Raw genomic sequence first — 26,028 nt, 5'->3', positions numbered from 1 at the left:
GAAAGCTGGTATTCTCAGGATGGGGAGCTCCACGTTATGGGGAGCCCCCCAGCCTAACAATATCAGCCAACAGCCGCCCAGAATTGCCGCATACATTATATGCGACAGTTCTGGGACTGTACCCGGCTCTTCCCGATTTGCCCTGGTGCGTTGGCAAATTGGGGTAATAAGGAGTTATTGGCAGCCCATAGCTGCCAATAAGTCCTAGATTAATCATGTCAGGCGTCTATGAGACACCCTCCATGATTAATCTGTAAATTACAGTAAATAAACACACGCCCGAAAAAATCCTTTATTAGAAATAAAACACACAAACACATTCCCTGGTTCACCACTTTAATCTGCCCCAAAAAGCCCTCCATGTCCGGCGTACTCCACAGTCCTCCAGCGTCGCATCCAGCGCTGCTGCATGGAGGTGACAGGAGCTGCAGCAGACACAGCCGCTCCGGTCACCTCCACGCAGCTAATGAAGACAGCCGCGCTATCGGCTGAGCTGTCAGTGAGGTTACCCGCTGTCACTGGATCCAGCGGTGGATGCAGCGGTGGCCGCGGGTAACCTCAGTGACAGATCAGCTGATCGCGCTACTCACCGCCGCTCCGGTCAGCAACTGAGGTGAGTAGCGCGATCAGCTGAGCTGTCACTGAGGTTACCCGCGGCCACCGCTGCATCCACCGCTGGATCCAGTGACAGCGGGTAACCTCACTGACAGCTCAGCCGATAGCGCGGCTGTCTTCATTAGCTGCGTGGAGGTGACCGGAGCGGCTGTGTCTGCTGCAGCTCCGGTCACCTCCATGCAGCAGCGCTGGATGCGACGCTGGAGGACTGTGGAGTACGCCGGACATGGAGGGCTTTTTGGGGCAGATTAAAGTGGTGAACCAGGGAATGTGTTTGTGTGTTTTATTTCTAATAAAGGATTTTTTCGGGCGTGTGTTTATTTACTGTAATTTACAGATTAATCATGGAGGGTGTCTCATAGACGCCTGACATGATTAATCTAGGACTTATTGGCAGCTATGGGCTGCCAATAACTCCTTATTACCCCGATTTGCCAACGCACCAGGGCAAATCGGGAAGAGCCGGGTACAGTCCCAGAACTGTCGCATATAATGTATGCGGCAATTCTGGGCGGCTGTTGGCTGATATTGTTAGGGTGGGGGGCTCCCCATAACGTGGAGCTCCCCATCCTGAGAATACCAGCCTTCAGCCGTATGGCTTTATCTGGCTGGTTTTAAAATTGGGGGGGACCGCACGCCGTTTTTTTTAATTATTTAATTATTTATTTCACTACACAGTATAGACACGCCCACCGGCTGCTGTGATTGGGTGCAGTGTGACACCTGTCACTCAGCGTGGGGGCGTGTCTCACTGTAACCAATCATAGGCGCCGGTGGGCGGGGAAAGCAGGGAATAGGAGATTGTTTAATGGGCGGCCGGCTTTTTCAAAACAGTAAAAGCCGCCGCAGCAGTGTGAATGCCGTGCAGCGCCGGGGATCGGGGATCGGTGAGTATATGAGAGATGGCTGCTCAATTCACTTACTCAGGAGTTTAGCGGTCACCGGTGAGTCTTCACTGGTGACCGCTAATCAGGACACGACACAGACAGAGCCGCAGCATGACCATGAAGTCGGGTGAGGTTCACCCGAGTTCATTCTGACAGTGCGGCTCTGTCTGTGTCTGCTGTGAACTACCATTCACCGCTGCTACATGGCTGTCTGTGTCTGCTGTTAGCGGCCATGTAGCAGAGCTGAATGGCAGATGCCATAGTAAAAACGCATCCCTACACATTACACACGCTTGTCAAGACAATAAATAAAAAAAAAAAAGGGTGCCCAATGCATACGTCACAGAACACATGATCTAAAGGATCGCACACAAAATTGACCAATTTAACATAGGCTACTAACGCACGTGTGACAGCAAATGAACGACCTACGTGCAATCTCATTAGATCGCATATGCGACCTGGGCGTGTCACATCGCATACGAGATCGCAGACCTAATTGTAAGGTGTAAAGCTGGCTTAACACTTTGATACAGCTGTCAGTGCACAGCTTGTATAACAGTGTAAAATTGGTGTGCTCACTAAATAACTCAACACACAGCTATTAATGTTTAAACTACTGGCAATAAAAGGGAGTACATCCCTAACTGAAAATGGCAAAATCGTGCCCAATTAGCCATTTTCCCTCCTCAGTGTCATGTGACTCAGAATTACAATGTTTCAGGTGTGGATGGGGAGCAGGTGTGTAACATTTGGTGTTCTCTCTCAAACTCTCTCATACTGGTCACTGGATGTTCAATATGGCAGCTCATGGAAAAGAATTCTCTGAGAAGCTGAAAAAAAGAATCGCTGCTCTACATAAAGATGGCCTGGGCTTTAAGAATATTACCACCACCCTGAAGTTGAGCTGCAGGATGGTGGCCAAGCTAATTCCACGGTTTAGGCTGCTTTCACACATCCGGTTTTTGCAGTGCGACTCAATCCGGCTCAAAAACCTATGCAACGGATGCGGCAAAAAAACTGATCCGTTGCATGAGTTTTTCCATACGGCCCGTCCGTTTTTTGACGGATGCGGCTTGATACTGAGCATGCGCAGTTCAAAAAAACGCATCCGGCGGCCGGATGCGGTTTTTGCCGCAGGACGCCGCATCGTCCATAGGCTTGCATTGTAAATCGCGCCGTATCGCGCCGGATCCGGCGTGATGCATTTTTTTCGCGCACAAAAAAAGTGCCAGGCAACGTTCCATCCGGCCGCCGCATGGGCTAAATATGCCGAATCCGGCAAAAAACGGACGCAACGCAAGGCCATGCGGCACAATACGGCGCTAATGCAAGTCTATGTGGAAAAAATGCAACCGGCGGTAAAGAAAAACGGTTGCGTTTTTTCTGCAAAGAAGCCGTATTGTGCCGCTCAGCAAAAACCGGATGTGTGAAAGCAGCCTTAATAAGATAGGGTCCACACAGAACAGGCCTCGCCATGGTTGACCAAAGAAGAGGAGTACACGTGCTCAGCGTCATATCCAGAGGCTGTCCATTAAAAATAAATTAATTAGTGCTGCCAGCATTGCTGTAGAGGTTAAAAGGAGGGGGGGGCGGCCTGTCAGTGCTCAGACCATACGACACACATTGCATCAAATTGGTCTGGATGGCTGTTGTCCCAGAAGGAAGCCTCTTCCAAAGATGATGCACAAAAAGGCCCTCAACCAGTTTGCAGAAGACTAGGAGATGAAGGACATGGATAACTGGAACCATGTCCTGTGGTCTGATTAGACCAATACAAAATTATTTAGCTGGGATTATTTTAAGCGTATGTGGCACCAACCAGGTGAGGGAGACAAAGAAAAGTGTGTCTTGCCTACAGTCACGCATGGTGGTGGGAGTGTTATGGTTTGGGGCTGTATGAGTGCTGACGGCTGTGGGGAGCTACAGTTCATTGGGGGAACCTTGAATGGCAACATGTACTGTGATATATCTGAAACAGGGTATGATCCCCTGCCTTTGGGCAACAGATCAGTCTTCTAACATGATACTGACACCAAACAACTCTAAGAAGACCACTGCCTTACTAAAGAAACTGAGTATAAAAGGTGCTGGACTGGCCAAGCATGTCTCCAGACCTACACGCTATTGAGCATCTGTGGGGCATCCTCAAACGGAAGGTGGGGCAGCACAAGGTCTATAACATCCACCAGCTCAGTGATGTTGTCATGGAGGCATGGAAGAGGATTTCAGTGGCTCCTGTGAAGCTCTAGTTAACTCCATGCCGAAGAGAGTTAAGGTAATGCTGGAAAATAATGGCAGCCACACAAAATATTAACAATTTGGGCAAAATTTGGCCATTTTCCCTTAGGGGTGTACGCACTCTTGTTTTCAGCAGTCTAAACATTTATGACTGTGTGCTGAGTTATTTAGAGGACACACAATATTTACACTGTTATACAAGCTGGACACAGACTACTTTACATTGAATCAAAGTGTCATATCTTCAGTGTTGTCCCATCAAAAGATATAATAAAATATTTACAAAAATATGAGGCATGTACTCACTTTTGTGATATACTGTAGTCTATTATGCAGAATTCTACAGAATACTACAAACCAAGACTAGAATAGGCGAAAGCTGCCCCAACATCAAGGTTTGTACTTGGCAAAAAAGTAGCACATAACAAGAAACAGGCCTCCAGTTTAGACTACCTTAGCTATAACTTGCAATGGAAGCAGGAACGATTTCTAAGCTCAGACCTCTAATAAAATGTATGAAACGAAGAGCAGTAACCTTCAGAATACTTGAAAGGACCTGCACGTGCACTATGCTTAATACTTTTCTTGCCAAGGACATATCTCACATGTTCTTGTCAGGTGGCAACTATTTATTTTACTCACTTATATAGCGCCATTATTTCACAGTGCTTTACAAACATCATCGAAGCGGTGAAGGACATATGAGAAATGCCCTGGCTACTAAGGGACACAAGATAGCCTACAATACAGATATAGCAGTAATCATGGCTCATCTTAGAGCTAATGTGTCTGCTGATGTCACTATTGGATCTTACCTGAAAAAGAATCTGTCAGTAGGTTCAAACCTCCTAAGCCATCTATATAGGCATGTAGATCATAGGAAGCTGAATAAAATGATACCATGATGTCTGTGACACGGCCGCACCGGGGCCTGGGGTGACTCGTTACCGGGCTGCGGTTCTACTCCTGCGACGCCGCGGTGGCAAGGCCCGACTCAGTGACTCCGACAGTGTAGTTTAGTAAATAGGAAGGGAATGATGACAGTTTATTTGTGACGCCACCTGTGGTATGCGGAAAGTTAGGTGCCGCAGCTGTTGGATGGGGACCTCTGGGGCAGATGGTGACGCAGCTGAGATGGTGCAGCTCTCCACAGGTAGAGCTGGGCCCCAGGGCGGATGGGGGTAGTAGTAGGCGATGGCGGGCATTTGCAGGGCGGGAGGCGTAGGAGAATAATGGAGCGACACAGGGATGCAGTCTCAAGATTGACATGCCAGTGACCGCCTTTGGAGTACTGGGGTTTCACTGTGATGGGCTCCAGCCGATCCCCAGTAGTTTGGAGGTCGAGTCCGGAGCACCTTTCTTATGTGTACCTTTCTGCCCGTCTTCCTGCACTTGCTTCTCATTCCTGCTTTGCGCCCTCACACACAGAGCCCTGAGCCGGTGCCCGCGGACCCTTTTGGTTCGCTTGAAGCTCTATCCCTTGGTCCTTTGGGGTCACCTTCCAGCGAATTAGTCTGCGTATGTGGCCTTGGTGCTTCAGTCACCTCAGCCTCTGGTTTTACTAGCAGAGTACGTAGGTTCTTCTCCTCTAGCCTAGGAACCAGTCCTTCCACCCGAAGAATGTATGTGGAACAAGACCACGGGAGGATGTTGCACTTCTCGTGATCTCTAGGACCCCCTTCTGTCTTGTGCCTTGGTCGAGCTGCGCCAGCTCCAGACCACAGGTCTTTCCTCCTCCACTGCTCCTCTCCAACCTTCTGACTTTCTCCACACTCCACTACTGTGTGTCCCCACTCCTAAGACTCCACCCCCGGCCTGGCTTCGGGTTTAACATGCTCTTGCCATGTCTGATGAGGTGTTGCTGAGTGAGAGTGTTGTGTTTTTGTGTGAACAGGTGGTGACCTCCTCCATACCCAGGAAGAAATACCACACCTCTGGATGAGGTGCAGTACCTCTGTGGCGACTGAAGCCTCAGGAGCGCCACATCTGCGATCTGATGTCTTGACCCGTTAAGATCTTTGGGCCAGACACAAATCTCCCTGAGACTCTGCCTCCAGACCTGATTTTAAATTAAAGGGGGCGTTACCAGTGTGAGCCATGTCATGGACGACACTTTGCTCTCAATCACACACATCTATTGCTTTAAAATAAGCTCTGGAGGAAAGATCTCATGCAGATCTGTGTCTGGCCCATACATTTTAATAGGTCAAGACATCGAATCGCCTATAAATTAGTTAATTCAATCTTGTATGACCTACACGCCCATATAGATAGCTTGGGAGGGTTGATCCTACTGAAAGATTCCCTTCATAAAGTAATATCTTGTGCTGTGTTATAACTACAGCTTTGATTTTGGTCTCAATTTAAAGCCAAGAGTCACAGTTTAAAAAGGGGTTGTCCATACAAGGACAACGCCTTCTGACTCCACATGTTTTCCCCGAGGTACAATAATGTAGCCTATACTCTTCGGCGCGATTCCAGCGGTGTCCGGGCTCACAGTATCCAGGATCACATGAGTTGTAAGGTCACTCGTCTCCTTATGCCTTCACACCAAACAAATTAATCAACAGGAAGTGAGTGCTGTGGCTGCACTCACTTCCTGTTGATTGCAAATTTGGTCTGAAGGTGGGGAAAAGGAAGCCGAAGCTGAATGGACATGGGGCACGCGTGACATCACAACCCCACGTGAGCCCTGATACTGCAAGCCTTGACATGCTGGCACCTTGCCAGCGAGTATAGGCTACATAATTTTACCTTGGGGGAAACGTGGAATCAGAAGGGATTGTCCAAGTAGTGGACAGCCCCTTTAATATAGCTGCTATTACTTCAGCCAATGTGGGGACTGCAGGGGAGTTGATAATGTACAAGGTGAGACATAATGTTTGATCCTTCTCTTGTCCTTGTAGTAGGCTATGTTTTATGTATCACATCGCTATTTATCCCACTCATTGATTGCCATTTAAAAAAAAATAAATAAATAAAAAAAAGAAGCCAGGGACAGAATTATTCTGTTATGATTATTCTGGTTAAAAATAATTGAATGAAAAGTGATCAAAAAGTCTCCACAGTGTCTTTAATAAGAAGGCGCTAGATATCACTGTACACACATGTGCGGACTCAGGACATCATCACTGCAGCAATGCGCACATGCCAAAAACAGCAGCAATGGCGGTGCAGCGCAAAATTTAAATAAAGAAAAGGGGGCATGCCATAGCGGACACAGGAGGAGGACTTTACATCCTAGTGAGAGTATAGCACTTCCTTTACTTTATACAGCAAAATGTTTGGTTCCCTTTAAGTATAATACACAAACATAAATTAAACTACATAAATTCTGTATGTCACTAATCAAAGTAAATATGACGCTTATGTCACACGGTCAAGAAATAAAACACTATTAGGATTTTTTTTTGCAATATTATTTATTTATTTGCACACTAATCTCTTATTTATACTTTTGGGGCCAAAATACTCAATAAATTCCTTGTTATATGCAGGCTATATGTTTCAAATGGGGTCATTTCTGTGGAGTGGTTTCTGTACATGCAATATGAGAACCAATATGGAAAAAGACAACCATTCAAAAATCTGAGCTCCAAGGAGCCTTCTAAGCTCTACCGTGCCCCTAACAATAGTGTATGACCACATCTATGGCATAGCTGTATTCAGGAAAATTCAGTAATATATTATGGGAAACATTTTTTCTTATTACCTCTTTTAGAATTTAGATGGTTTTAAAAGAATGCTTTAAATAATCTAAGTGGTACTGGTATTTTTTAGAGGCACTCCCATAACATTTTTTGATTGGCTCCATAAATTTATATAAAAAAAAAAAAAAATGAAAAAACAAGAGAAACAGGAGTATTATGCGCAAACATTATTTATATACAGTACAGACCAAAAGTTTGGACACACCTTCTCATGTCTAGAACAACTAATAAGAGGAGACTTTGTGCAGCAGGCCTTCATGGTAAAATAGCTGCTATGAAACTCACTTCTAAGGAAAGGCAACAGGCAGATCTTTGGATCCAACCACCGTGCCTTTGTAGAAAAGGTAAATGGATGGACTCTACATGCCTGGTTCCCACCGTGCAGCATGGAGGAGGAGGTGTGATGGTGTGGGGGTGCTTTGCTGGTGACACTGTTGGGGATTTATTCAAAATTGAAGGCATACAGAACCAGCATGGCTACCACAGCATCTTGCAGTGGCGTGCTATTCCATCCGGTTTGCGTTTAGTTGGACCATCATTTATTTTTCAACAGGACAATGACCCCAAACACACCTCCAGGCTGTGTAAGGGCTATATGACTAAGAAGGAGAGTGATGGGGTGCTACGCCAGATGACCTGGTCTCCACAGTCACCAGACCTGAACCCAATTGAGATGGTTTGGGGTTTGCTGGACCGCAGAGTGAAGGCAAAACGGTCAACAAGTGCTATGCATCTCTGGGAACTCCTTCAAGACTGTTGGAAAACCATTTCCGGTGACTACCTCTTGAAGCTCATCAAGAGAATGCCAAGAGTGTGCAAAGCAGTAATCAAAGCAAAAGGTGGCTACTTTGAAGAACCTAGAATATAAGACATATATTCAGTTGTTTCACACTTTTTTGTTAAGTATTTCATTCCACATGTGTTAATTCATAGTTTTGATGCCTTCAATGTGAATCTACAATTTTCTACAATTCATTATTATCAGAGTAACAAAACTGCAACTGCAGACACCATACCAGGGGGACTCCCCCTGATTAAGCAACATATCACTGTTCTGTGAAACGTATGTTGGGGGTCTGTGTATTGAGGGGAACCTACCTCGTCACCCTTGCTTATTTGCCTGCACTCTTCAGCACTTTCTCAGCCAATTTTTGGTATGGTATCTGCAGTTGCAGTTTTGTTACTTTGATAATAATAAATTGTGCAATACATAATATCAGTGTGTAGCTATTTTACCTTTGGCTTGTTACCAAAAATAGGGGAAACCCCAAGCTGTCTTTCTAAATGATTTATTTATTAGGTTATACCAGGCTAAAAAGGCACTAAAGGGTGGAAGTGTATAATATGTAAGGGGGACGTGACAGTATACTGTACAGCTGGAGGATATTATCTCTCTCTATGTTTAGATTTGATTGCTTTAATATTTCTGACAACTAGCAAGACTGTACATAGAGTATACTGAAGTTAAAAATGCATTGCATATGGATATCATACGCATGTCACAGAGATGCTAAGTAAGAAAAGCAAAACGCACACTCGCATAATACTCACATGGCATACACAAAAATAGTTGTCAAACTGACAGCGGCTTTAACAACACACACTACAACGCATCATTCTATGCGCCCATCAGCGTTCCAGTGACACAATTGCAGGGCACCACCGATGGGTTACTATTAGAGCTGATCGAAAAAACCGGGACCGGCGGATCACTGCCAGATTTTAAAAAGAGTTTGATCCGCTCCGGAATCCGGTGCCCATATAAGTCAATGGGGGACCAGAATACGCAGATTAAAAAACGTGTGTGTAGGGGATAGGAGGGTTGGCGCGAGCGGTGTACTCACCGAGGCGCTGTCATGGCGGCACACTCCTTCCGGGTCACGCTATTCCCTTCCGGAGCCGACAATTCAATATTCATCGTTTTGTCCGCCCACCAGCGCGTGTAATTAGTTGCAGCTAGACACGCCCCCACCCTGTGTGGTAGTTGACTGCAACCAATCACAGGTGCCAGGCTGGCTGGTGGGCGAGGAAAGCAGTGCAAGTGTCTGCGGGTCAGTATCGTGGTAAAAAAATAAACAAATCGGCAGCACAGATATAGCTCGCGGCTGCAGCCCCAGCTGTTGGCCTGTATCTGTGCTGTGTATCCAGTGCCCAGAGTGACACGTGCGAGGCTTTGCCAGGTGATGCCATGGCAGACTCGCGCGAGTCTCTCGCATGTGTGATTCCGGTGAAACCGCATGCGGCTTTTTTTTAATTTAAATAATAAATTAAAAAAAAAACGTGCGGTTCCCCCTAATTTTCATCCCCAGCCATGATAACGACGGCTGGGGGCTGGTATTCTAGCCCGCAGCAGCCCAGTATTGCCGCATCTATCAGACGTGACAATCCCGGTGCGATACTGGCTCTTCCCAGTGGCCTAGTGCGGTGCCAATCGGGGTAATGAAAGGTTAATAGCAGCGAACAGCTGCTACTAAACCCTGGTTTGTGATGGCACAGGCGTCTATCGGATATCTGCAGCACAATCTGTAAGTGAATGTAAATAAACACAGACAAAGAAAAAAATCCTTTATTTGGAATAAAATACAAACGCCCCCTCCTTCACCACTTTATTAACCCCCAACACACCCCTCCAGGTCCGATGTAATCCACACGACGTCCCACGCCGCTTCAGCGTTGCTACATCTGAATATCACAGAGAGAGGCCATAGAGCAGGACCGCTCTCTGTGAGCTCCAGAGAATGAATGAGCTGCGCAATAAGCGGTAACGTCACTCAGGTCATTTGCGATCACAGCTGCAGGTTCCCTCAGTCCTTCATCTGTGATCGCAGGAAACCTGACCTCTGGTGGAGGTCACATATCTGCATCTCCTAGCAGAAAAATCGCAGTGTTTTTTGTCCAAGAGATACAGATTTTCGGCTGAAATTTGACACCATATTCCTGCATCCAATCTACACCTCCAGGCGTTCTTTTTTTGCCGCAGTTTTTTGCCAGGAGGTGCACATTTGGTGCTGAAATCGTCTGCACCAGATTTCAGCACCAAATTTCCACCTGTTAGCAGAATTTTTTTTTTCATTTTTGGGCCAAGGGATGCAAATTTGGTGTTGAAATTTTGACACCATATTCCTGCATCCAATCTACACCTCCTGGCAAAAAAAACCCCACGGTGTTTTGACGTATTTGCTTTGCGTCGGTTTTTGGCGCGGTATTTATACCGCGGTTTTTGCTGCGTTATTTTTGCTAGCAGGTGCATATTTGGTGCTGAAATCGTCTGCACCAGATTTCAGCACCAAATTTCCACCTGTTAGCAGAATTTTTTTTCATTTTTGGGCCAAGGGATGCAAATTTGGTGCTGAAATTTTGACACCATAATCCTGCATATAATCTACACCTCCTGGCAAAAAAAATTGCGGTGTTTTGACGCATTTTTCTGCAGCGGGTTTTTTTAACGCAGTTTTTTCCGCAATTTTTGCCAGAAGGTCCACATTTTGTGCTGAAATAGTCTGCACCACATTTCATCTGTGTCACTATCATCCTGTAAATGTAAATAAAACAATTGGTGCAGGGTCCCCTCCCCCACCCGTATTCTGACACCCAGCACAGATAAGCAGGCTGCGGCCCCAGTGCTTAACTTGGCTGTGTATCAAAAAAGGAACCGCATGCTTTTCTTTTGTTAAATAATTAAAAAAAAACGACGTGCGGTCCCCCCCCAATTTTCATCCTCAGCCATGATAATGCCGGCTGGGGACTGGTATATTCTCAGCCCGCAGTCGCCCGGTATTGTCGCATATATTAGATATGACCATCCCGGTGCATTACCAGCTCTTCCCAGTGGCCTGATGTGGTGCCAATCGGGGTAATGAGAGGTTAATAGCAGCGCACAGCTGCTACTAAACCCTAGGTTGTGATGGCACAGGCGTCTATCAGATACCTGTATCACACAAACCTGTAAATGAATGTAAATGATCACACACACAGAGAAAAATCCTTTATTTGGAAGTACAAAACACCCCCTCCTTCACCACTTTATTAACTCCCAACACCCTGCAGTAATCCACACGACGTTCCTCGACGACACATCCAGCTCTGCTACATGTCAGAGCAAGCAGCCATAGAGAAAACTGTCAGCTCTGAGTGTAGCCTATTACTGAGTCACAATAATCGATGACTGCAGCAGAGACCGTCACAGGCTGGGGGGCGCGTCAGCCTGAAACCAATCACAGATGAGAGGAAGGCCGGTGGGCGGGGAAAGCACGGAAAGCTGTGTGATTGCGTGCACAGTACAGGAACTGAATGCGACCCAGAAGCAGTGTGCCGCCATGGCACCGAGTCTCGGTAAGTATGAGACTCTCATTTATTTATGGTTTTGTTTATTTTTATTAATTATCGAATCCAGATCATGCACCCGGAATCCCGCGCCCAGGTCCGGCACACAGAGCACTGAAACCGTGCGGATCCGGACTTTTACAGTCCGGATTCTCTCAGCCCTAGTTACTATGACAGCTGGGGGTCTGTTGAAGTCCGCAGCCTGTGGCCAAGTTTCAAAGGAGACCAAAAGGAGATTTTTACTATATGCAGCAATACTGTGGTATTGCTGTACATAACACAAGCGATTAGATAATAGCATGTTTTAGTCCACTTAGGTAACTAATAAATGAAGTGAAACAAAATAAAATAAATAATAAAAAAACATAAAACATGTTCCATCCCCCAGGTTTTCCCCCATTAAATTTAAAGATCAGAAATAAAAATACACAGTCCAGGAAATCCCAATCTATCAAAATAAAAAGAATTAACCCCATTGATTGGCAAACACCTTAAAGAGTTGTCCGACAAACTCCAACATTTTTTTAAGCTAATCTATGCTGTATTGTCATATAAAACACCCCTACATTATTTTTTTTGTTTTCTAACTGTTGTTCCTCTTGAATTACCGTATTTTTCGCTTTATAAAGACGCACCCCCAAATTTGGTGAAGGAAAAGGGATTTTTTTTTTTAATGTTAAATGGGGTCCATCTTATAATGCCAGTGTCCCTCTAACAAATCATATAGGGTGTATGTCCCTCATAGCCCCCCATCCTAAAATTAGCCCCCTTAATCTGGATATGGCCCCCTTATATTGAATATAGCCCCCTTGTGCTGGCACACGTTCCCCTGTGCTGCCTATGGCCCCCTATGGATTGCACACGTTCCCTGTGCTGCCTATGGCCCCCTATGGATTGCACACGTCCCTCTGTGCTGCCTATGGCCCCCTATGGATTGCACACGTTCCCCTGTGCTGCCTATGGCCCCCTATGGATTGCACACGCTCCCCTGTGCTGCCTATGGCCCCCTATGGATTGCACACGTTCCCCTGTGCTGCCTATGGCCCCCTATGGATTGCACACATTCCCCTGTGCTGCCTATGGCCCCCTATGGATTGCACACATTCCCCTGTGCTGCCTATGGCCCCCTATGGATTGCACACAGCCCCCTGTGCTGCCTATGGCCCCCTATGGATTGCACACAGTCCCCTGTGCTGCCTATGGCCCCCTATGGATTGCACACATTCCCCTGTGCTGCCTATGGCCCCCTATGGATTGTATTCGTTCCCCTGTGCTGCCTATGGCCCCCTATGGATTGCACACGTTCCCCTGTGTTAGATATCGCCCCCATGCTGCTGCCCATAGTAAAATAAAACACTCTTTCCTTACCTCCTCCAGCGCGGATTTCCCTCCTGTCTCCCTCCGTGCTTCTGTTCCTCCACTTCCTCGTTCTTGGTGGCGGTCATGTGATCGGCACAGCAGAGTGACTTCATCTCTGCGTGCCTGATCACAGTGGAAGCAGGGACACCGGGGAGAAACGCTGGAGGAGGTAAGTAAAGCTTTTTTATTTTAGGATGAGCAGCAGCATGGGAGCCATAGCTAACACAGGGGGGGCATGTGCCATCACAGTGGGACGCAGGCTCATATAATATGCACCGCTGCTCCAGCCCGTCACTGCGGTGCGGTTTCAGCACCACGGTGATGGACAGCAGCTGGGCATATTATACAGTTAGGTCCAGAAATATTTGGACAGTGACACAATTTTCACGAGTTGGGCTCTGCATGCCACCACATTGTATTTGAAATGAAACCTCTACAACAGAATTCAAGTGCAGATTGTAACGTTTAATTTGAAGGTTTGAACAAAAATATCTGATAGAAATTGTAGGAATTGTACACATTTCTTTACAAACACTCCACATTTTAGGAGGTCAAAAGTAATTGGACAAATAAACCAAACCCAAACAAAATATTTTTATTTTCAATATTTTTTTGCGAATCCTTTGGAGGCAATCACTGCCTTAAGTCTGGAACCCATGGACATCACCAAACGCTGGGTTTCCTCCTTCTTAATGCTTTGCCAGGCCTTTACAGCCGCAGCCTTCAGGTCTTGCTTGTTTGTGGGTCTTTCCGTCTTAAGTCTGGATTTGAGCAAGTGAAATGCATGCTCAATTGGGTTAAGATCTGGTGATTGACTTGGCCATTGCAGAATGTTCCACTTTTTTGCACTCATGAACTCCTGGGTAGCTTTGGCTGTATGCTTGGGGACATTGTCCATCTGTACTATGAAGCGCCATCCGATCAACTTTGCGGCATTTGGCTGAATCTGGGCTGAAAGTATATCCCGGTACACTTCAGAATTCATCCGGCTACTCTTGTCGGCTGTTATGTCATCAATAAACACAAGTGACCCAGTGCCATTGAAAGCCATGCATGCCCATGCCATCACGTTGCCTCCACCATGTTTTACAGAGGATGTGGTGTGCCTTGGATCATGTGCCGTTCCCTTTCTTCTCCAAACTTTTTTCTTCCCATCATTCTGGTACAGGTTGATCTTTGTCTCATCTGTCCATAGAATACTTTTCCAGAACTGAGCTGGCTTCATGAGGTGTTTTTCAGCAAATTTAACTCTGGCCTGTCTATTTTTGGAATTGATGAATGGTTTGCATCTAGATGTGAACCCTTTGTATTTACTTTCATGGAGTCTTCTCTTTACTGTTGACTTAGAGACAGATACACCTACTTCACTGAGAGTGTTCTGGACTTCAGTTGATGTTGTGAACGGGTTCTTCTTCACCAAAGAAAGTATGCGGCGATCATCCACCACTGTTGTCATCCGTGGACGCCCAGGCCTTTTTGAGTTCCCAAGCTCACCAGTCAATTCCTTTTTTCTCAGAATGTACCCGACTGTTGATTTTGCTACTCCAAGCATGTCTGCTATCTCTCTGATGGATTTTTTCTTTTTTTTCAGCCTCAGGATGTTCTGCTTCACCTCAATTGAGAGTTCCTTAGACCGCATGTTGTCTGGTCACAGCAACAGCTTCCAAATGCAAAAACCACACACCTGTAATCAACCCCAGACCTTTTAACTACTTCATTGATTACAGGTTAACGAGGGAGACGCCTTCAGAGTTAATTGCAGCCCTTAGAGTCCCTTGTCCAATTACTTTTGGTCCCTTGAAAAAGAGGAGGCTATGCATTACAGAGCTATGATTCCTAAACCCTTTCTCCAATTTGGATGTGAAAACTCTCATATTGCAGCTGGGAGTGTGCACTTTCAGCCCATATTATATATATAATTGTATTTCTGAACATGTTATTGTAAACAGCTAAAATAACAAAACTTGTGTTACTGTCCAAATATTTCTGGCCCTGACTGTATGAGCGGGAGCAGGAGATCTAACGCTGCCGCCCGCAGCGTTCACCTGCCCCCAGCAGCGCTCCAGAGCGGACCCTGCAGTATAATAAAATAGATATATTAATTAACACCCCCTCCCCCCCCGTATATTCTTTTTATAAAACGCACCCCCTACTTTCCCCCAAAATTTGGGGGAACAAAAGTGCGTCTTATAAAGCGAAAAATACGGTATCCCTTTATTCTCTGCAGACACTAGTTAGATGCAGCTCAACCAAACATGACATCATCCTATTCCAAACATCACAGTCAGAGCGGGCACCGTCCGGCCTTGCTGTCCAGCCCCGCCCTCTGCCCAGCCATTGGCTGTCAGTATTCTGCCCCAGCACTGACCTCTCATCACTCCAACAAAGATGGGCACATTACTATATTATGGGCACATTACTATATTATGGGGACAGGGATGGGTACAGTACTATATTATGGGGACAGGGATGGACACATTACTATATTATATGTGCGATGGATGTGAGGTGATTGTTCTATCATAGATGAGATATCTCTGCCCTGTATATTCCAATCATTGGAAATACAGAGCAGTGATCCGGCTTCTCTCATCTATGACAGCACAATCACCTCACATCCATTGCACATATAATGTAGTAATGTGCCCATCCCTGTCCTTATAAATAGTAATGTGCCTATCTTATATTAATGTGCCCCATCCTTCCGCGCATCCTGTAGTAATGTCCCCTTGGGCTCCTCTTCTTGTAGCAATGTCCTGTAGAATTGCCCCCTAGTGTGCCAGTCTTCACACACCCAAAAAAAACAAAGACAAATCCTTCTCACCTATCCTCGTTCCTTCGGTGGCCTGTTTCCTGCCTCTTGCGGCTGTAGCACCTTAGCTGATCGCTGCCAGTGCAGGGGCCACTGCTGACAGCGCTTTATGTCAGATAATTTATTCCCAGGCGCTGTGCAGGGACGCGCTCTGTATACAGCTTCTCCAGTGATCTGCTGCTGGCTTCTGATTGGCCGACAGCTGATCATAGCTGTATACAGAACTCGTATCTGAGCAGTGCCTGGGAATCTGTCATCTAATGTAAAGCACTGTACCCTGCGCAGGCCGCGATGCACGAAACAAGCAGCATCAGGAGTCGCAGCTGACAGCGCTTTATATCAGATGACAGATTCTTGGGCACTCTGCAGAGCAGAGCTCTGTATACAGCTACTGTAATGATCAGCTACTGACCTCTGATTGGCAGACGGCTGATCATCGCTGTATACAGTGCTCCCCATCTGCGCAGCGACTGTGAATCAGTCATCTGATATACAGCGCTGACTGCACGGTCCTCCAGCATAGACAGAGTTCAGCAAGGGGCCATGGGCCTGCACGCCGCAAGCAGCATCGGGGGCTGCCTGCAGCGTACAGGCAGCGAGACCACTGCACTATGGGATGTGTAGGAGGGTGCAGGGAAAGGGGGGGGGACGTCACGCACTGTACCTGCCCAGCACATCGGCTGTGATGCCCGTCTACAAGGCGAGCGTAGGCTCCTGCCCCTGTCGAGGTGACATTACAGGAAGCAGCTAAATCGCAGCAGGAGCGGTCTACATGACCACTCTGAGCTTGGGGAGGGGAACTGACAGCAAGGCAGGTAGGTAGTTACTATCTACTTACTTGCCCCAATGTAGGCCAATAGTAAAATGACAAGGAAAAGGCAAAATAAGCCGGATAACCCCTTTAAACAGAAAAAAATTAAGAACTCCAAAATTGTGGGGTTCTTTTGTTGTTGCATTACCGCAAATAAGGTTGCAAGACACAATCAAAATGTCATACTTATTACAAAACAGTAGTAAATAAACAGCTCTAGCCAACGAAAATGGTATAGGTTTCAGAAAATAGCAATGCAATAGTAAAATATATCCTTTATTTTTTTTTTCCTCAAATTTCTGTTTTGTTCCCCCCAAGACTAAAATGATAAAACGGAGGTAGTTTTTATAACACAATATATGCCAAGGAAACAATTTCCAAAAATCAATGTCAGAATTGCAATCCCCCCCACCCCCACACAAGTCTTTGTACGTCTATGTGGTCAGAAAATTAAAAAAGTTGGAAGAAGAGGAGGAAAAAATGAAAACACAGAAATTAAACGCTGCGGGAAAGGTTAATACAGTACCTGCTGGTAGCCATGAAGAAGAGTTTCTTGTTCCAATATTTCCTGCTTTATTTGCTGGATTTTCTCTTCTTTTACAGGGGTATTTTGATCTCCGAACAGGTGGCTCATTTTCTTGATTTTTTCTTCCCCAGCATGTAACTGAAGAGAAATAAAGACTGAATGATCAATAAAAACAAACTACATTTTTTCATGGAGGAAAAATTGATCACGGATTAACCACATGGGAAAAAAAGGATTTTTCTAGTGACTGATAAATGCTTTTTATTGTACAGTCTATTGCGGAACAAATGACTTTGGGTTATAGCCGCTGCCGTTGGAGGGGGCTGCTAATTAGTTAGGCTGCTTACTCCTCCTACAACCCACGAGTTAAAGGGAACCTGTCACCAGGTTTCCCCATATAAAGTACTGCCACCACCCACCTGTAAGCCCTTAAATACAGCATTCTAGAATGCATTATGTGTCCCTAAGCAGATATGCATAACGTAAAAAAGACTTTTTATTCTACTCATCCATGAGACGGTCCGGTCCGATGGACTTCGCTGGTTTTGATCTGGCAAGGCCTGCCTTCTTGGTTCGTGTGGAAGACATATCCTATGTCATCCACACCGTGTCCCCCATCAAGCTCCTGCACAGTCGCACTTCTTTGCTCTTCCGAGGGCAGAACAATGTACTGTAATGCGGATGCGTTTGGAAAGGCCAAAAAGCACAGGTGCATGCGCACTACAATACCTCTCTCTTCCCTACGGAGAGCAGAGCTAAGTGCGGCTGCTCAAGAGCAAGATGGGGAGACTGTGTGGATGACAAAGAATGCATCATGCACATAGAGCAGGGAAGGAGGACGTCAATCGCAAGCAAAGCGAAGGCTCCGGACCAAGATCAGAGATGCTCATCGGACCAGACCGACCCGTAGGTGAGTAAAATAAAAGCAGGGTTTTTTTTAATGTTCTACAGAGCAGCCTCTGCACTTATATACAGTATTTTAAAATGTTGTATATAAGAACCTACACATGGTGCCTGCAGTTTATATGGGGAAAAACCTGGTGACAGGTTCCCTTTAAACCTATCAGTATGTTAGCAATAAAGCGACCCAAACTGATTGCATGTTAATTACTCTGCCAGTTTTCTTACATCTATTGTGCATGATTATTTCAAGGAATAGCTCCAGAGATTTTTCTGTACACTTAAGCAATTTTGGCATTTTTTTGTTACAAGTTGTACTTTTCTTTGCTGATAAAAAAGGATTGCTAAGTCAAGTTAGCAAGGTTCATGCCTTCTGTATTATCATTATACAGCTATATGGCTTAAATATTATGGTCTAGACAAAAAGACTGACATCACAGCATATGTCATTTACTTGGTACCTACACTGAACTAAAGCCTCTCTCTGGGTTTAAAAACCTCAATGTCTATGGGCAATTAGGAGCCTGCTTAGAGAATAAAATCCCCTGTAGATAATGAGGGAGGGGTGCACAGCCAGGATGCATGACCCCATAATCTACCGTGTTTCCCCGAAAATAAGACCTAGCAGGAGTTTTCAGGGAGGCTTAAATATAAGACATCCCCTGAAAATAAGACCTGGTCCAATAATGAAGTGTCTATGCAGCGGTAAAAAAAGTTAAAGATACTGCAGGACAGTTCATTATAGACAGCGGATACCCCCAAATGAGAGAAGACAGAACAGAGAAGACCCCGCGATCATACTCACCAGACGCCGACCGGGAGCAGGGGAGCGCATCAAGGTGCTGCGGCGGAACACACACACACACATACTCATCAGATCACACAAAAACACACACACTCACACTACAGATTGCATACACACACTCCCCACATTCAGCGATATCGCTTGCTTCTCGGTGCAGTGAGCTTCCAGGACCTGCCGGAGGATCATATGGCCGGAAGCACGTGGTAGATCTGGATATTGTGAGTGTGTGCATGTGATTATACAGGTATGTGCCATATCGTGAGTGTGTGTGACTGTATGCGATTAGATGTGTGAGTGTATGCTGTCTGATGTCTGAGTGTCGGCAAGAGGCAGAGGAGGAAGGCGTGCAGCACAGCTGCTGGGAGCACCCACCGAAGATCACAGGGTAGAATGATGTGAAAGCTGTGTGTGTGTGTGTGTGTGTGTATATGCTATCTGATGTGTGTTCTGATGTATGTGTGTCAGTCAGATGCAGGGGATCACAGCTGCACAGAGATCACAGGGAGGAATGATGTGAAATCTGATGTGTGAGCGTGTGTCTGTGTGTGTGTGTATGTATGTATGCTATCTGATGTGTGAGTGTGTGATCTGATGTATGTGTGTCAGTCAGATGCAGGGGAGGACAGCGTGCTGCACAGAGATCACAGGGAGGAATGATATGGAATCTGATGTGTGTGTCTGTGTGAGTGTGTGATCTGAAGTATGTGTGTCGGCCAGACGCAGGGGAGGCATGCAGCACATCTGCTGGGAGATCACAGCGAGATATGGGAGCCATACAGACGCCCAGGGCTGGTAAGTATGACGATCCTGGGAAGGGGGGGGGGGTGTCTGCTTTTTGTGGGGGGTAAACTTACCCCCAACCATGTCTCCTTGAGAATAAGACACCCCCTGAAAATAAGACCTAGTGCTTTTTTCGGAGCAAAAAAAAAATATAAGACAGTATCTTATTTTCGGGGAAACAGGGTAGACAAAAAGACTGATGGCACTCCCGAACGAGCAATGTGAATAGGTTCATAACTAAACATGACATATAATAACAAAAAAGACTGCATGTTAGGGAGTGCTGCAAGTCTTTTTGTCTAGATTATGAGGCCATGCCTTCCTACTGTGCACCCCATTAGCCACAAGTGATTTTATGCTCGTAGCAGGTTCCTACTTGCCCATACACATGGAGATTTTTAGGCTATGTACGCACTAGAAAAATGATTTTTCTTAAGAAATTTCTTGAGAGTGAAGGATTAGCACACCTGCGTTAAAAAAACGCACCAATAACGCACCGAAAAACGCATGAGTTTTTGGTGCGTTTCTTTGCAGGTTGGGCCCTGTGTTTTTAACCCCTTAACGACCCTTGATATACTGGGTACGTCATGGTGACATGGTGCTAAACGACCCATGACGTACCCAGTACGTCATGGCGAAATCACGGTCCCGGAGTCCCGGTGAGTGCAATCGGTGCACAAAAACCTTAGAGTCTGGGAGGAGGGGACCTCTGCCTGACCTCAGGAGGGGTGGTGCCTCCTCCCCAGACCTACGGAGGCTGTGATTAGCTGACGAACGCCGCTCAGCCAATCACAGCCACTGTAATGTTTCGGCCATTGAAAATAGCTGAAACATTGAATTCCAGCCCTGATCAAAGCAGCTGTAGCTCTGATCATTGGCTGGATCGGTGCTTCACCCGCCCCCAGCTCTGATTGGAGAGATCGGCCTTGTGACCGATCTCTCCAATCATCGTGGATCTGGGGCCGGAGATCACTCCCCTCAGCTTTACTCCGTCCGTGGAAGCTGAGGGGAGCGATCTTTGCAAGTGCCCTGGTAAGTCTCTGACTCCCCCAATCGGCCGCCCCTGACCCCAATCCCTCGATCCGCTGCCACCGCCGCCGATCTCCTGCAGCCGCCTCCATCTGCCACCGCTCTCCCCCATCAGCCGCTGCCCCCCTCCGTGAGCTGCTGCGCGCTCTCTCCCATACTCATTTGCTGCCCCCTCCACCATCTCCCACCCCCCCGATCTGCTGCCCCCTCCCCATCTCACCTTCCCGATCTGCTGCCCGCCCTCCGTGAGCTGCTGCGCGCTCTCTCCCATGCTCATCTGCTGCCCCCTCCCCCATCTCACCTTACCGATCTGCTGCCCCCTCCCCCATCTCACCTTACCGATCTGCTGCCCCCTCCCCATCTCACCTTACCGATCTGCTGTCCCCTCCCCATCTCACCTTGCGATCTGCTGCCCCCTCCCCATCTCACCTTGCGATCTGCTGCCCTCTCCACTAGCTCTCACCCTGATCTGCTGCCCGCCCTCTCCCATCCTCTGCCACCCTCTCCCATCCATTGCCACCCTCTCTCCCATCCTCTGCCGCGCACACACCCATCCTCTGCCGCGCACACACCCATCCTCTGCCGCGCACACACCCATCCGCCGCCGCGCACACACCCATCCGCCGCCGCGCACACACCCATCCGCCGCCGTGCCCTCTCTCATCCGCCGCCGTGCCCTCCCCCATCCTCCCTCCATTTTTTTTTTCATCCCACCTAGTCCCCCCTTTTTGCAGCACATCCGTGCATGCGTCCTGATTTTTTTTCTGTAAACTAAGAATGAAATACAAATAAAATTAGTTTAGGGCCAGTAAAATTATACTGTAGTAATCGGCAACTACAGTATTTTTTACTGAATATTGTAAGGGTCAGCCCAGTGCCACACGTGAGAGCGATGCATATGGGGTCTCATAACGCATCATCCGGCACGGTCGCTCTCTTCAAGACAGGAGTGTGCGGCTGTGCTGGATGATGCGATGCGAGATTCGTGCGTCGCTCTCACGTGTGGCACTTGCCATAGTGTCAGTTGCAGGCGCTCATTATTTTATTATTTTTTTTACTGACGTCCGTATTTTTTATTTCGCCAAACTAATTTTTTTGTATGGGGGGGTGTCTAGTTTCCAAAATGGGGTCACATGTGGGGGAGCTCCATTGTTTAGGCACCTAAGGGGGTCTCCAAATGCAACATGGCGTCCACTAATAATTCCAACCAATTTTGCTGTGAAATGGCGCTCCTTCTCTTCTGAGCCCCGCCGTGCGCCCAAACAATTGATTTCCACCACATATGAGGTACCTGTGTACTCAGGAGAAATTGCACAATACGTTTTATGGTGCATTTTTTCCTGATACCCTTGTAAAAAAAAAGCTACATAGTTGAAGCAACAGTTTTGTGGTAAAAAAATGTTTTTTTTCTTTTCACGGCTCAACGTTCTAATAAACTTCTGTGAAGCCCCCAGGGGTTCAAAGTACACATCAAACATCTTGAAAAATTATTTGAGGGCTCTAGTTTCCAAAATGGGGTCACTTGTGGGGGAGCTCCGTTGTTTAGGCACCTCAGGGTGTCTTCAAACCCGACATGGCGTCCGCTAATGAGTGCAGCAAATTTTGCACTCAAAAATTCAAATGACGCTCCTTGCCTTCCGAGCCAGGCCATGTGCCCAAACATTTGATTTCCACCTCATATGAGGTATCTGCGTACTCAGGAGAAAATGCACAATACATTTGATGGTGCATTTTTCCTGATACCCTTGTGAAAATGCTAAATTTTATGGCTAAAGTAACATTTTTGTGTAAAAAAGTAAAATTTTCCTCGTACATTGCTTTGGTTGCTGTGAAGCTCCTAAAGGGTTAATAAACTTCTTGGATGTGGTTTTGAGCAGAGTGAGGGGTGCAGATTTTAGAATGGGGTCTCTTTTCGGTATTTTCTGTCGCCTAGGTTTCGCAAATCACTCCAAATGTGATGTGGTACCTAAAAAAATTGTTTTTGTATATTTTGTTGTAAACATGAGAAATTGCTGATGAACTTAGAACCCTTCTAACTTCCTAACGGAAAAACATTTTGTTTCAAAAATTGCGCTGGCGTAAAGCAGACATGTGGGAAATGTTATTTAGTAACTATTTTGTGTGACATATCTCTCAGATTTATGGGCATAAAATTAAAAATTTTGAAAATTGTGAAATTTTCAAAATTTTCGCCAAGTTTCCGAAATTTTCACAAATAAACAGAAAATATATCGGCCTAAATTTACCACTGACATGAAGTACAATATGTCACGAAAAAACAAATGGCAGAATCGCCAGGATCTGTTGAAGCGTTCCAGAGTTATAACCTGTAAAAAGTGACACTGGTAAACAAGAAAAAAACTGTGGAAAGAAAAGCGCAAATAGGGTCTTACCCCAATATGTACGGGGTGCAGAGGGGGGAGTAATCTTACTCATCAGATGTGGTTGTGAGAGTCACAACTACTGTAATCGCGTATACACCTTGATCACGGCTGCAGCCACGCAAAAAGCAGATAACAGAGAAGAGTAGAGAGGGGTGATTCAATGCCGCGCCAATGATCAATTGTTTAGATGTCAGATTAATGTATCTTTCTTATTTGCATAGGTCTACGCGTTTCAGGAGCTCAGCTCCCTTCCTCAGGACCGTCAAGCACAAAGAGAAACATCAAATCTCTGATCTCTGATTTGATGTTTCTCTTTGTGCTTGACGGTCCTGAGGAAGGGAGCTGAGCTCCTGAAACGCGTAGACCTATGCAAATAATAAAGATACATTAATCTGACATCTGAACAAGTGATCATTGGCGCGGCATTGAATCACCCCTCTCTTCTCTGTAAAGTGACACTGGTAAAAATTACAAAAAATGGCCGGGTCTTTAAGGTGAAAACAGGCTGGGGGCTGAAGGGGTTAATGCTTTAACAGTAATAAATAATATAGATAATAGATAGATATTCGATAGATCGATAGCTGGATAGACAGATAGATAGAAAGATGGATAGATGAATAGATAGATAGATGGATAGAGAGAAAGATGACTCTATAGATTAATGTGAGGACACACTGCAGTTCTCGCGAGCGGTAATGTGTTCCCATTGCCGGCCGTGAGAAATGACCTGTAGTTACCCCTGCAGCATCGCTCACTGAAAGAGGCTGCATTGAGTACTGTGTCAGACGCGGCTGGATGCAAGCGTTGTGGGAAGTGTGTGGATTACGCCGGAGCTGTGTGTTTTGGGAGGTGTTAATAAAGTGGTGACAGAGGGGGCTTTTTTCTGTTTTATTTAAAATAAAGGATTTTTCGGTGTGTGTGTTTATTCACTTTACTTACAGGTTAATCATAAAAGCTGTCTCATAGACGCTGCCATGATTAAGCTTGGACTTAGTGGCAGCGCATGGATGCCATTAACTCGTTATTACCCCGATTGCCACCACATCACGGCAATCGGGAAGAGCCTGTAACATGCCAGGACTGTCGCATAATGGATGCGACATTCTCGGGGCAGCGGCGAACTGATATACTCTCGGCTGCAGGGAGGGGGCGCGCATTAACCCTGGCCCTCGCCCTCCCAAGCCTGAGAATACCGGGCCGCCGCTGTGTGTTTACCTTGGCTGGACAGTAAAAATATGGCGGAGCCTGCGGGGTTTTTTTTTTCGTTTTTGATTTTTGATTTCTATGTGTATTCTATATGTCTGTGTGTGATATGTGTGTGTGTATTGTATATGTCTGTGTGTGAGTGTGATCTGTGTGTGTTTACTCTCTGCTCAGTTTCCTCTTCCTGTCACAATGACATCACTTCCCTGCAAACTGCAGGGCAATGATGAACATTATGTCCCGAAAAACGAGAAATAACGCGGGAATAACGCAGGAAAACGCAATGAAACGCACATAATTTACTCCCTGCGTTATTCCATGCGCTATTTCATGATTACATTACAGTCAATGGAGTGAATAACAAAGTTAGCTGCAGAAAACAAATGACATGCATATTCTTTTTCTCAAGAAAATCTACTGAAAGAATTTTCTTGAGAAAAAAAAACGCAGTGTGCGCACAGCTAATTTTTTCTTCCATAGGTTTTGCTGGGGAATGTCTGCAGAAAGGTTACAACCATTTTATCAAGAAATTTCTGCAGCAAAAGCGCGGGTAAAAAACGCACTGTGCGCACAGGGCCTAAAACCCAGAGAGAGGCTTCAGTTCAGTTATGAGATTATCTACCCTGTAGCCACGTGAAGACAAAGAAATGGCCATTTTTGTATGCTAAATATCTCGATTTTTTTTTATTGTGTCATTTCTCATTTTTAGGCTATGTGCGCACGTTGCGTAAAAACATGCAGTTACGCTGCGCTTTGTAGCGCAGCGTAACTGCATGCGTCCTGCGGCCCCTGCACAGTCTATGGAGATTGTGCAGGGGCCGTGCGCACGTGGCGTCTAAGAGCGCAGCGCTTCGGCAGTAGCCGAAGCGCTGCGCAAAAAGAAGTGACATGTCACTTCTTTCCTGCGCTTTTCCGGCAGCTCCTGCTCTGTCTATGGGAGGAGCTGCAGGCAGAGCGCATGGAATCGGCGCTCACTACGGACATTTCTGCAGCGATCTAAAGCGCACATGTGCTCTTCAGATCGCTGCAGAAATATCTGCAGGGCTAGTACGCAACGTGCGCACATAGCCTTACCCATCACTAAATTTATGGACATCAATTGTTTGATTTCTTTCCCTGTATGGATTGAATGGATTGTTACTGACATCTGATGAGAAATTCATGTCAATAGCACCTTCAGAAATAGAATTATGTATAAAATTGGTGATGTGTTCATTAGTTATTTCACCCGCTGTAAATACAGGGACTGCATATTAAGTACATTGAGAGATAATGATAAGTATATAATGTACGCCAATGTAACTATATAACAGAATTATAATGACAAAAACTCCTTTTTTTTTTTTTTTTTTTAGAATGTATTTTTTATATGTAAACACAAATCCTAATTACCCATCTACCTGACACTAACCATTTTTTATTAGATAAAAAAATAATAATAATTAAAAAAAAAAAAGAAGCAAACGTAGGAGTTTGGGGCACTGTGAGAATGAAAGAGGCTCTTAAATAGGAGAGGCTTTGAAGGGGTTAAATAGCTTCTTTCACTTGTTGACAGTATAAGGGTTCACCATTCAGATAACCTTAACAGCAGTGGTTAGAGTGAGGAGAGCAAAGCTGACACGGCCTTTTCTCCTGTCATTATG

The 26,028-nt window shown here is 46.0% G+C and overlaps 1 protein-coding gene across 2 annotated transcripts in view; it reads right to left on the bottom strand.

Annotated features, from left to right (window-relative positions):
• Positions 1-26,028, bottom strand: part of CEP162 (centrosomal protein 162) — a 307,890-nt gene that overhangs the window by 126,514 nt on the left and 155,348 nt on the right. For both annotated transcript variants that reach the window (XM_075340157.1, XM_075340158.1), the window contains one exon: positions 17,285-17,422. In XM_075340157.1, the coding sequence (XP_075196272.1) occupies positions 17,285-17,422 (138 nt within the window). The remainder of the gene's footprint in view (positions 1-17,284; positions 17,423-26,028) is intronic.

Source organism: Anomaloglossus baeobatrachus, chromosome 3 (assembly GCF_048569485.1).
Source record: "Anomaloglossus baeobatrachus isolate aAnoBae1 chromosome 3, aAnoBae1.hap1, whole genome shotgun sequence".
Lineage (NCBI taxonomy): Eukaryota > Metazoa > Chordata > Amphibia > Anura > Aromobatidae > Anomaloglossus > Anomaloglossus baeobatrachus.
The sequence above is the reverse complement of the archived record's forward strand: the minus strand, read 5'-3'. Positions and strand labels throughout refer to the sequence as shown.